Source organism: Eleginops maclovinus, chromosome 18 (genome assembly GCF_036324505.1).
Source record: "Eleginops maclovinus isolate JMC-PN-2008 ecotype Puerto Natales chromosome 18, JC_Emac_rtc_rv5, whole genome shotgun sequence".
NCBI lineage: Eukaryota > Metazoa > Chordata > Actinopteri > Perciformes > Eleginopidae > Eleginops > Eleginops maclovinus.
The window spans coordinates 7,901,514-7,912,687 of record NC_086366.1 but is presented as its reverse complement, the minus strand read 5'-3'; the positions used below and the strand labels follow the sequence as shown (position 1 = coordinate 7,912,687).

Sequence of the window (11,174 nt, the reverse complement as noted above, 5' to 3'; positions counted from 1 at the left end):
GCGCTCTCAAAGTGAAGAACTTGACTGAATAATTACGGAATAAACGTCCGGTTATTGTTTTTCAAAACAAAACCACCTTTTATAACTAATTGTACTTAACCCAATTCATCTTTTTCCTTCATCCATTCAATCAGTTACATTGAACATGCATGGGGGGTGGGTCCCTTTATGTATATAATACATTTTTACAGTAGCACAACAGGTTAAAAACAGGGTGTGTTTTCTGTATAGAAATTGTTTTTCTGCTAAACCGGTTTACTTTTTGGTGTTGGGAAAGTAGAGAGTGTAGAAAGTCAAAAAAGTTTGAACATGTTGGTAACAAAGCTCTTGTTACCAAGTGTGTGTGTGTGTGTATGTGTATGTGTATGTGTATGTGTGTGTGTGTGTGTGTGTGTGTGTGTGTGTGTGTGTGTGTGTGTGTGTGTGTGTGTGTGTGTGTGTGTGTGTGTGTGTGTGTGTGTGTGTGTGTGTGTGGTAGTTGATTAGTGGGTTCCTTCCTGGGTACTTCCGTATGGACCCAATTGCATCAGCAGCAGCAGCAGCAGCAGCAGCATAGAGGAAAGGCTGTCAAATGATTTAGGAAAACAAAATGGGAGAAAGAGCGAGCTCATGGAGCCCCAACCACTGAAAACCATTCTTACAAGCAATTTATCCATCGATGCCATGCAAATCAAACTTTTAACCAAGCCTTGACTGGATCTGCAAAGAGGAAGCTAAAACAATTTGTCATGAACATAGACAAATACTGTTACGGTCAGACATGCGTTTCCATCTCTTAAGTGCCATCAGCTGTCTCTGCCTTCTCCATGCGGGTAAGTTATATTTTTTGCTCATTGTAAATCTTAGGAAGTCTTATTCAAATGTTCATTTTAAATATGGGTAATCTCCACAATGTATTATGTTACATTTGAGGAACTTGGCTGGCTGAAAATAGTCTTGCATTAGCTACTCACATCCCATTTCAAAACTCCTTCTCTTTTGCATATGAACCATCTAGAACCCTCGGGTCTTCTGGTTTTGTCCTTACCTAGACTCATGGTGAAGTGTCTTTTTATTATTATGGCCCAGAATTGTGACCTGAGGGGCGGCAGAAAACTTTCAAGACCAACTCAAGAGTTAACTTCTTAATTTGGCTTTTAATTGAACTGTATTTATTCTTGTTTTACTCTGGTCTGTTTTGTTGAATACTGTTAGTATTTAGTGTTTTTATTCATCTCAAAGTTTATGTGTTACTCTCTTAACTGGAAGGGGAGGTGTGTTAGTGTTATTGCTTTTGGTTGTGAAGAACTTTGTGCTACTTTTTAGGTATGAAATGTTGTAAATAAATATAGTTTGATTTGACCTGTTGAATAAGAGGAGATAACTCACTGTCTATACAATGTTTTCCTATATGTTGTATGTATGTTGTGTGTGAAATGTTTGTCAAACTGTACTGTATGTCTCTTATGCTGTAGCTACTCCATTTCACCATATTCTGACATTAAAATCTATTTTTATGTGAAGCAATTTGTTACATATGTTAGTTATCTTGTCAGGTGTATTCTGAATTCAGAAAACATCCCAACATATTTACAAATGATGTCTATTCAATCTAATTATGCAATCTTTGGTGTTTAAGTTCGATTTTGGTCAAATGTTCACATACTGTCTTGCCATGGTTCCAATAAATAGCCCTCACGTATTATATATCAAGGTAATCCTATTTCATCTGTGGATGCAGTTCTTTGTTGCGCAATAATAAGCTAAAGGATCCTTCCCATTTTCAGGTGCTGAAGAATGCACCCAGTCCGTATTGGCTGATCGTTCGACGATGTATGTCGCAGAAGGGGACAGTTTGTCTCTGTCCTGTGTGGTCCAGCACTGTGGAGGCTCCTGGACAGGAGACTGGATGCGGAGAAATTCAACAGAGGAAAAGCTCGTCAGGCACCGTGTGACCAAAGTGAACCTCTCAGTCAATCAAACTCAACTGATTTTAAATTTCCTGAATGTCCAGAAATCAGACGAGGGTTCCTATGGATGCAGTGTTACATGGGCTCAAGATGTAACTGAGAAGGGACACTTCAAGTATGTGAACGTCACCGCAGGTATGTAGAATCATATACACAATGATTATCACGACTCAAACAAAAAATGATCTAATTACGTATATTGTGTTGCCCCTAGCTGTACCCTCTAAGAGAAGTGTGTTGCACAGGATTTTGGTTTGTTCTGCTGCTGCTCTGTCTCTTCCTGTCATTCTGGGATTGGCCCATTGTCTGAGTTCAGAAGTCAAGCCTCAGCCACTTCCCAGGACCCGCTCCTCCTCATCAGCAGTAAACAGAGCCAAACCACACCCAGCTCCACTGCTACCACCAACTCCAAAGCAACGTAGCACTTCCTCTCACAAAGGTAACCAGTTTTCTTATTTTTTAGCCTGCAACACTGATAAAAAGCACATTTTCAAAATGTCTTTATTTACTGTATTTTTACTTTTTGTATTTTACAGCCATCCCAATGGTCAGGCAGAAGTCCGAGGTAAGTGAATGCCCTGCTTCATGGCAGGATGCCCTTCGCAGTGTCCTGAAAACGATTTGTTCCCTCTCACTAGCCTTTAATGTCAAACATGCCCTTGAGGGCCCTTACATCACTTTTTTTTTTATTTGCAGGTGGTGTATGCAGACATTTCACAGGATTTACTGAGACAGCAGGTGGTCACCAGAAAGCCTGAACAGTCCACTGTGTACTCACCCCTCAGATTTTCTCCTTAGATTGCAGCAAAGCAGGTGAAAACACAATCTGTAAATTGCGTATTACTTCTTTTGAACGTCTTCAGGAAACCTGGGAGCTTTTCTCTTTTCACTTTTCTTTCATGAGCTCAGTACTTTATCTGCATATTGAAGTAAGTCATTAAAGCAGAGGACAAAATATGTTACTAAGTAATCCAGCAATTATTGTTGTCTATGTTCCAAAATGTGACTTGGAAACAAAACATTAAATGCAGTATGGCTAATTTATATGTATTGCGGTTTTAAAATGTTGAAACAAACTATGTCAATAATATCTACCAATGTTTCTCATGTGATTTTGTACATAACATTAAAGTATGAAAAGAACCCTCCATCAATTGTTCTGTGAGATTAAAAAAAGGAGATAAACCACGTAAATGACACAAAATACAACATTTTATTTTAGAATAAATTCTCAATGGCACGTTACATAACCAAATATACATATACCTGTTTTAGACATCTTTTAAATTAATATATTCCTTTAATAATTTTTACCTTTTTATTAGCATACTCTGCAGTTACATTTTTACATGACATCAATGCAAAAGAAGTTATCGTTTTAATAAATTAAGCATATTAACAGAGGAAAGGCTGCAGGGCATTTAGGCGATACCTGCTACAAACTATACTTTCTGCGATTTCTGTCCCTGCTTCTCTTGCTGGAGGTAATCACTGGCCTATACTAACTAAGCACAGTGTGTATAAGTCAATGCTGTTAAGTTCCTTGAAGTTTTCATCAAGAAACTTAACAGCTTCCTGCCAAGTTAAAAAGCCACCCAAATTACAAGGTATTTGTAAATTAGGTGGACTGACCCTTTAAACCCTCTGAGATTTGCGTGTCCTAACTTCACACACTATCAAGCCATCCAGGAATGGTTCTCCCCATGGTAAAAGTACAAAGATATTCCTCCAAAGACCCACCATCTTGGGTTTTTGGTCACAAAGGAAACACATCTGTGTGTCTTTAAGCTTTTTTCTTGATTAGCACAATCCTACGTTGCCCTGCTAACTCTCGTTTGTGCAGCTCCAGGCTAAGTTATGGGAAAGTTGAGGACTACGGTAGACCTATTGTGCTTTAAGCAACTGGCAATTTACTTCTAGAAGACTTTGTAATAACAACTAACAAAGCATCAAATCAAAAACTAGGAGAAAAAAAAAGCGCAAAGTTCACATTCAAAGTGTTTTTGCCAAAGTGTGGTTCAAAGGTTGTTTTTTTTCAAGTCTTCCTCATCAGCTTACATTGCTGGGAAACTTTCTTGTTCAAAAGTTCCACCAAACATAGACACAGATACACTGAGCTAGCAAGCTTCAATGGGAGGTATCAGAAGGTGACATTTATTTGTAAGTGCAACGTCTATTTTCAGCAGATGTGGATGTTGAGTGGCAACTCACAACTGTGCTGTAACCGGACCCCGAAGTATCTTATCCTCTCACATAGTGAGAGAGACTGACAGTCGGGCAGAGGGAAAGAGAGCATCAGTGGTGAAAAGGGCTTTTGATAGATTGTAAGGCGCGGCTTTGGCTGAAATAAGCGTATGGCAAAATGCGTAGGAAGTGTCTCCTACTGTGCCCCTTGTGAGCTATTTTCCACTTACCAAGCACAAGAATTTGAAGTTACCCTTAGAGGTACAGAAATGCTGTCAGGTTTCGACTGAGTTTATAGTGCAGTAAACACAACGTGGCAGCTAGCAGGGTTACAAAAGCATCCTGAAAATGAAAGGTCTTGCCTAGAAGAGCTCTTTTTATATGCAAAGCACAGATCCTTCAGTGGAGAATTGAGACTCCCTTTTCCAATACACTGCTACTGTAATTCTACATTATATTTCTATACATGAGTGTGTCCATGTGTGTTTTTCCACATATTATTTTTAGGCTAAAGAGAAACTGTTGCCAGACGTACCATTTAAGGGAAAAGGGAACATCCTGATGTCTGACAATTCGTAAAGAGGTCCTTTGTACTTTCCACTAGATAAAGAGTAACAGTTTAGCCATAGTCTTATTCTCCTCGAGCAACGTGTTTCTCTTTAATCTAGATACTTGAGAAAAGCTGAGGCGGTCTTACTCGGCACACTCACAGCATTACAGCCATGCTAGGGCTCTCATGTGAAGTGAACAATTAACAACTGAGATGCAGCAACTTGTAACATCGGCAAAGCATTTAACTCATTTCTGTAGCCTAAGCTAGGTTAAAAGGAAAGCCCACATGTTAGCTGATTCTCCTCACTATACACTCACAGTATTGTCAGTTTGTTTATAGTTAGTGGGGACTTCGGTGCAGGTGGTAATCTTGTCAGATGATCCTTGGCATATGGAAGCGGTTCTCCAGGGGCTTTTGTGGTTGTTGAGTTTATTTTTTTGCAGCTTCGTTCGCCCGTGCTGTCCCTTTTTTGTGCAAGTCTGATATTTTTTTCCACAAAGCTACTCGGACTGAAAGAGACAAAAGTGAAAGGTTAGAGGAGTGTATTCACTGACTGCATGAATCATACAGTCTGGGCCTATTACCCAACATCAGTTTGCCTGTGTCAAGACACGACCTAACAAACACCCAGAGATAACAAGATAGACAGTCAGTACATCAAAATCGGACCAGGGGACTTTTTCTTTTCCCTTTAGCCAGCTGCACTTAATTAATGTGTTACTTTAAAGTGCTATAAAACTTAACATGATTTTATCAGTGATATATTTGTCTGGAAATCTTTTTTTATCAGGCCATTTTAATAAGAAACAACTCTTACAATATTATTTTTAGTTTAAGAGCTGACCATTTTTAGTTTTAGTTAAAGCTGACCAGGCATACTTACAGTTGTAGATGAGTGGCTCATTTTGTCAAAGCGAAACTTCAAGTTTGACCTCGGTGACGTCTTACTCTTCACATCTGCAGAATATGGAAGAAGGAAGTGGAAACGAAAGAAAGAACATGATCATTGGAAAGTCTGTCATCTAATGTTACGAATACTTTAAGTGCGTCTGTGTAAAAACATACCTGTTGGACTGCGGCACATGATGACAGGCGTACCTGATCCCTGGCTGTCAACACTGAGGGAAGGACTGAAGGCGGAAGAGGACGCTATAGAGGGATGGTTGGCCTGGGGGAGGGAGAGCACAGAAACATTTATCCTTGAGGAGTAGAAGGAGGAGGAAAGGGACTGAAGAGGCTCAGGAAAGAAGAAAGGGATATTTTGCTGAAGTTGATTCAACACTTCCTGAAGGCAAAGAGGCACCAAATGTCGAGAAGGAAGAACGACTGAAAGGGTGCTTGCAAGAAAGAGCGTTCAAACCTTTATTTACTTTTAGATCCATTTGCATAATGAAGGTAAATTATTTAGGCTTGCAAAAGTTCTAATGTCTTTATGTAAAACAGTAGCGGTAAATGGCAAATGCCCACCCGTTCGAGCATTACTTAAACTAATAACTCTTACTACCGGAGGGGGGAGACAAAAGCACAGCACTTCAGGTTTAATGCGAAGAAGACAAAGCTTTCTTAATATTTTTCCTTTATGACACTCTCTGGTGTACTTTACTGCTACATATTTTTTTATACATTCTGGCCCTGACAAATTCTAGCTTCTACAGCCCACTGTTTATCTGTCTGATAGAAGATAACACTGACTAGCAGTGTCACAGAACGGGAGAGGAGCTGTCATCATTAGTACCAAAGCGCTGATGCTTAACACTCTCTAGTAGATGGTTTTTGGTAGTTGCAGGCTACCTAATCCATTAAGGCTTTTAAAAGGCCCAACAATTTCACACTCAGTTAAGGAGGCGTTTTCAGTTCTGCTCCGTCTTTAAACCCAAATACTAATGTCCTAAAAATACAGAATGTCTTTGAGAGTTCTACTCACTGTCTCCAGTTCTTCCAGAGCTTCTGTTTCTCCCGTGGTGCTGCTGAAGCTGCTGGTGCTGGACGAAGAGCGAGAGATGTTCGGTCTGCCGCTGCTGCTGCTGCCCTCTTTCAGCTTAATGAACGGCCTGTCGAAAACAAAACAGAGGGGAACAGAGATGTAGAGAAGATGAGCATTAGATACAAATCCCCCCAGGGACACAAGAGCAACTTTACCTAGTTTTACTTTTGCCGTCTCTTACCTCTCTTTGTTGGGGCAGATCTCCGGTGAGCTGGGATTGGATGATGTCTCTGACCTTATTTCTTGGGATAGCGAGCAGACCTCTGCAGACTTTTGGTCACTACAGACAAAAGAAAACAGATGAATAAAAAACAAACAAAGACATTGTGAGTGTTTGTGGTGTAACATAATCCTGACTCAAAGCTTAGTATGTTTACTTTCCTGCTACATATACTTCCTTGGCAGGAAACAAGTATACTTTAACTCCTCTACATTCATTTCACAACTTTAGTCATTTTTAATATTCCGATTCCAATTAATAATACAAAATATATAATCAATAGTCAATTTCTATTAAAGTTTAAGATAAAACTGTAGTCCCCCCCCCCTTGTCGGTATTCCAAAAAATATTGTTGAATTATCTGAGTTAACGTATGTACCATGGTTATATCTGTGGTACCACAGTAGCATCCTTGTATTCTATGGTACTACTTTGGTATACAATAGGCATGAACTCTAGTTAACCCTTGTAAAACCTCTTGTAGGAAGCTTTCTACACTGTGGTATTACTACTATTATTAAAGCAAAAGATCTGAGTACTTTTAAAACAATCGGACGAGCAAGCACCAACCTGCGTGTGTTTTTGTCCGATGGGGATTCTGTGCTGGAGTGAAGACGAGGGAAGAGGCCTGAGCGCCGTTTCACAGGGCTCTTCAGAGGAGACTTGGCTGACAATACAGGAGGCTGAAGTACACAATTAAAGTGAAATATTTGTCACTTTTTCATAATTCACTGGTTGACATAAAAGGTCCCTGTGCCAACTGTATAAAATATTGGCCATTGAATAACTTAAAATGACAAGGTGTACATTTTTAATATATTACCATAAGAAAATTACCATAGTACTTTTAAACAGCACCATTTCCCCCTTACTCAGTCCTTCCTTCCATTATAGTGACCCTCCATCATTCATTTCCCTTCCTTTTACTCACAGTGAAGGTGCTCTTCGTGCATTCGCTGGTGCTCTGAGGCAGCCCTCCTCCACTCACACTGGCCGGGACACCCCCTCCCACCCCGGGGCTTCTGTGGCGATGAGACCCTACCATGGTCTCCATAGAGTGGCTCCTGACACGCATGGCTCTCTGGAGGAGGGAGAGGAAACAGAGAGTGAGTGGATAAAGGAGAGTAATACACAGAAAAGGCGAGAATAATAGTGGACAATACAATAAGTTAAATAAAGGTGGAAAACTAAGAGATGTGTTATCAGTGTAATACAACAGTCATTTTATATAGGATTTGAAGTTCAGGTTCACAGACGCTGTTGTACAGAACAACAACCAGGGGGCGCAGTTCTCCAAGAATGAAGCAAAGTAGATCAATAGTGTGTTGTACTAATTCTTCATATTCTAAGGATTTATTATTCATTTTGTTTAATGATAACAGGATCTATGCGAGAGCCCTTGTTATATCCCAGCGTGAAAAAACTGTAATAGGAAAACCTAGTTTTATAACACTTTTTACATTTTGTCTTCATTTTGCTATCCACCACAGATACCGCTTGTTTTTCTTTGAAAGCATAAACACAAACAACATCATATAAAAGTATGTTTATTAATTATATGGTGATCCTGTGTTGAATTTACAGTAATGCAGACAGGTAATACACAGCGACTGCCAGGACGGCAATGAGAACAGCACCCCCTGGGACTGACTGCAGAAAGTGCAAAGTAGCTGTCCATAATGCCTGTGAAGAGCAAGAGAGCCAAATGGTCACATTAGTCACACATACAGATGGAAGTACACATTTGAATGGTCCTACCAACATCAATTAGCCATTCGTTAAGCACATCAGTGTCAGGACTTATAAGAAAAAGACAGCGTTAGTAAAGAGAATGAAGAGACAAATGAAGAGAAAGGGATAGATTTTCTGAAAAGCACATCAGCACAGTTCACACTACCTTGATGAATAAAGAGAAAAGCAGCAACAACGCTACTGATGGTTAAGCATCTTACGTCATCTTGCAGAACTGTGACATTTAGTTCACCTACAGCAAGAAAACCCCTCTCTCCTGTGCTGTGTGATTATATAAATGTCACAGAGCTGCGAGAACATTACAAGCTGTCATGTGTATCTCTGTGGAGGTCCATTGTCACCTTGAAGGACTCCAGCAGACCCCCGTGTCCCCCGTTCTCCAGCTTGTCGTCGTCTCCCGGCTGACACAGACCCAGCGTGGCCTGGCTCTGACGGTGCAGCTCGTCGTGGAGGTTGTCCAGCAGTGCGGCTCGCGTTCGCCCCTGGAATCAATAAAAAACACCAAAATCCTGAAGATATCGGCAAGGTGGTTAAGTTGATGATAATGGATGAGGCTGTGATTGATGGCCTGCTGTGAGTGGTCGTGCAGACGTGTCACTCACCTCTAGTTTGGCGAATTTGTCAGATTTGTAGCAGGCGTTTTCAGCATTGATCAGCTTCGTCAGCAGGAAGTCTCGAAACTCAGGACCCTGGAGAGAGGAAGAGAGAGAGGGAGCCATAGTAAGGAAAGGGAAAGGTGACCTACAGCCATCAGGACGATAAATGACATCCTTACCTGCCTCAAACCTTATCTCTACGCATGTTTTACTGCAGTAGCATACTCAGATCCTTCACTTAAGAAAGGTACCAATACAAGAATGCAAAGAAATACAGTTACTACAAAGAAAACTGCATTCAATATCCTATTCTGGCTTACCATACATAAAGTATCAAAATGACGGTTCTGAAATAAAGTGGAAACTTGGATTGAATGGAAATACTCAAGTAAAATATTCAAAATGCTAACCTAAGCATTTAGTAAGCTTGAGTCAAGCAGTGTTTTAAGTATAAACAGAGGTATTGTCAGAGGAGGAGAAGTCAAAGCCAATTTTATTATTATAAGTTACTTTTTCATCCAAGTGAAGTCTCAAGGCATCATTGTTACCATCCAAAAGTGCGTTTTTAAATTTGTCAGTTCTATTCTCACCTTCCTAAAGACAGCTGGGTTCGGGAGAGGAGGTCCAAAAGGAGGCACATCCTCCCTCGCTGTAACAGACACCTGTTGACATAAAACAAATAATAGAAACACGTTATTAGCGTGCACTGCAGGAAGCCTCCTGTTTCAAGCTGGGAGGATGCAACGTTTGAGGAAATTGCAAGTGAATATTGATTTATTCTTCACTTTGTTGTGCTTATGCATTTATATATGTTGTTTTATGATGAGCACCCAGCTGACAAGGTCCGCTGGCAATTTCAAACACTCTTCACAACATGTTTGATTTACTGTTCTGCAGTTTTTTTAAGAGCATCTTAGAATACGAGTTATGTCTTTTCAGCACCCAGGCCTGGTTTGTACCTTGTATGTTGTGTGCTCTGTACAGGGGTTCTCGACCTGCACCAGAACGTACGCATGCAAGAAATTTGAGGCGATCATGTCTGGAACAAACGGTGTGGGATCTTCCTGGAAGACTGCTGCCACAATGTCATTTCCTATGTGCCTTTTCCTTTGGAGCTAAAGGGGAAAAGTCAAAACAGTACAAGTTGGTAAACAGCTTTGGTTTTATGATTGTACGGCTTATAGGTTACATTTAAAACAACAGTAAGAGTTTTTTTTGTGACACACGCTGTTAACCACCAACACAAACAAAGGATTTACAAGAGGCTTTTATTTGCTTCGCTTCAAATAACTTGTAAACCTCTAATTTAACAATAAGCCACAGCTTACATAATGGCAATATAGCAAGAAGGAAAGCATGCTAATTGTCGATATTTGACTGGTTTTAACATCTTACAGATAAATCTAGTGATAATAAAGCCATTGTAGACATAATTTACCTGCTGCACGTCTCCCTCAGTGAAGGGAAGCTTGGTTGACACATGGAACATGATCTCTCTCTGTCTGAAGACGGTGTAGACTGACTCAGAGCCCGTTTGTCCGTGAGATACATCCAGCCCACCGCGGAACCTGACATTTTTAAAGCACATGTTATCCGTGTGACCTCCAGCATTTAGTCATAGGATAATATTACATTTTATTTGTTGTAAATGTCAGTTTCATCACATTCTGTATCCAAAAAGCCCGAGGCCAAACAAAAGCTGGAATCGTAATGTGTTATTGTCCTAATAACACAATAGAGAAAAGAAGCCTGCCAGGCAAAAAACACGGTATACAACGTTTGATTACCTGTCAATTTAGCACTTTCTTTTCTCTGATCTTTTTTGGTAAGCATTTTATGCTGGTTGCTGGCTAAAGCCGAACCAGCAGGAGAAATGTCTACTTTCTTTTTAACTGCACAGCTGAACCAATTTAAATTCTGATATAATGCACATATT

At 40.2% G+C, this 11,174-nt stretch overlaps 2 protein-coding genes across 6 annotated transcripts in view; one reads left to right on the top strand and one right to left on the bottom strand.

The window, feature by feature from the left end:
* Positions 1-458: 458 nt before the first annotated feature.
* si:dkey-52l18.4 (uncharacterized protein LOC560708 homolog) lies at positions 459-3,099 on the top strand. Its single transcript, XM_063906572.1, has 5 exons — positions 459-812; positions 1,767-2,084; positions 2,164-2,388; positions 2,486-2,514; positions 2,646-3,099. Exons 1-5 carry the CDS (start codon positions 761-763, stop codon positions 2,745-2,747), a joined length of 726 nt encoding a protein of 241 aa, XP_063762642.1. The 5' UTR covers positions 459-760; the 3' UTR covers positions 2,748-3,099.
* A 44-nt stretch (positions 3,100-3,143) lies between these two features.
* The window catches only part of rap1gap2a (RAP1 GTPase activating protein 2a), a 37,951-nt gene continuing 29,920 nt past the window's right edge, over positions 3,144-11,174 (bottom strand). For 4 of the 5 annotated variants that reach the window (XM_063906566.1, XM_063906570.1, XM_063906568.1 and 1 more), the window contains 12 exons: positions 10,677-10,806; positions 10,198-10,353; positions 9,829-9,900; positions 9,245-9,331; positions 8,984-9,124; positions 7,822-7,971; positions 7,461-7,573; positions 6,852-6,950; positions 6,611-6,737; positions 5,752-5,854; positions 5,570-5,643; positions 3,144-5,195 (listed from right to left, as the gene is read on the bottom strand). In XM_063906566.1, the coding sequence (XP_063762636.1) occupies positions 5,187-5,195; positions 5,570-5,643; positions 5,752-5,854; positions 6,611-6,737; positions 6,852-6,950; positions 7,461-7,573; positions 7,822-7,971; positions 8,984-9,124; positions 9,245-9,331; positions 9,829-9,900; positions 10,198-10,353; positions 10,677-10,806 (1,261 nt within the window). In that variant the 3' untranslated portion in view covers positions 3,144-5,186. Of the gene's footprint in view, positions 5,196-5,569; positions 5,644-5,751; positions 5,855-6,610; positions 6,738-6,851; positions 6,951-7,460; positions 7,574-7,821; positions 7,972-8,421; positions 8,574-8,983; positions 9,125-9,244; positions 9,332-9,828; positions 9,901-10,197; positions 10,354-10,676; positions 10,807-11,174 lie in introns of those variants that run through there. The other variant, XM_063906571.1, reaches the window with a different exon arrangement.

What these genes read in the sequence shown, in the direction of transcription:
- si:dkey-52l18.4 (XM_063906572.1), top strand. Translation starts at nt 761, where the DNA reads ATGCGTTTCCATCTCTTAAGTGCCATCAGCTGTCTCTGCCTTCTCCAT. An exon ending in GTATGTGAACGTCACCGCAG is followed by an intron (nt 2,085 to 2,163) that starts GTATGTAGAATC and finishes TGTTGCCCCTAG; the next exon opens with CTGTACCCTCTAAGAGAAGT. An exon ending in TGGTCAGGCAGAAGTCCGAG is followed by an intron (nt 2,515 to 2,645) that starts GTAAGTGAATGC and finishes TTTTATTTGCAG; the next exon opens with GTGGTGTATGCAGACATTTC.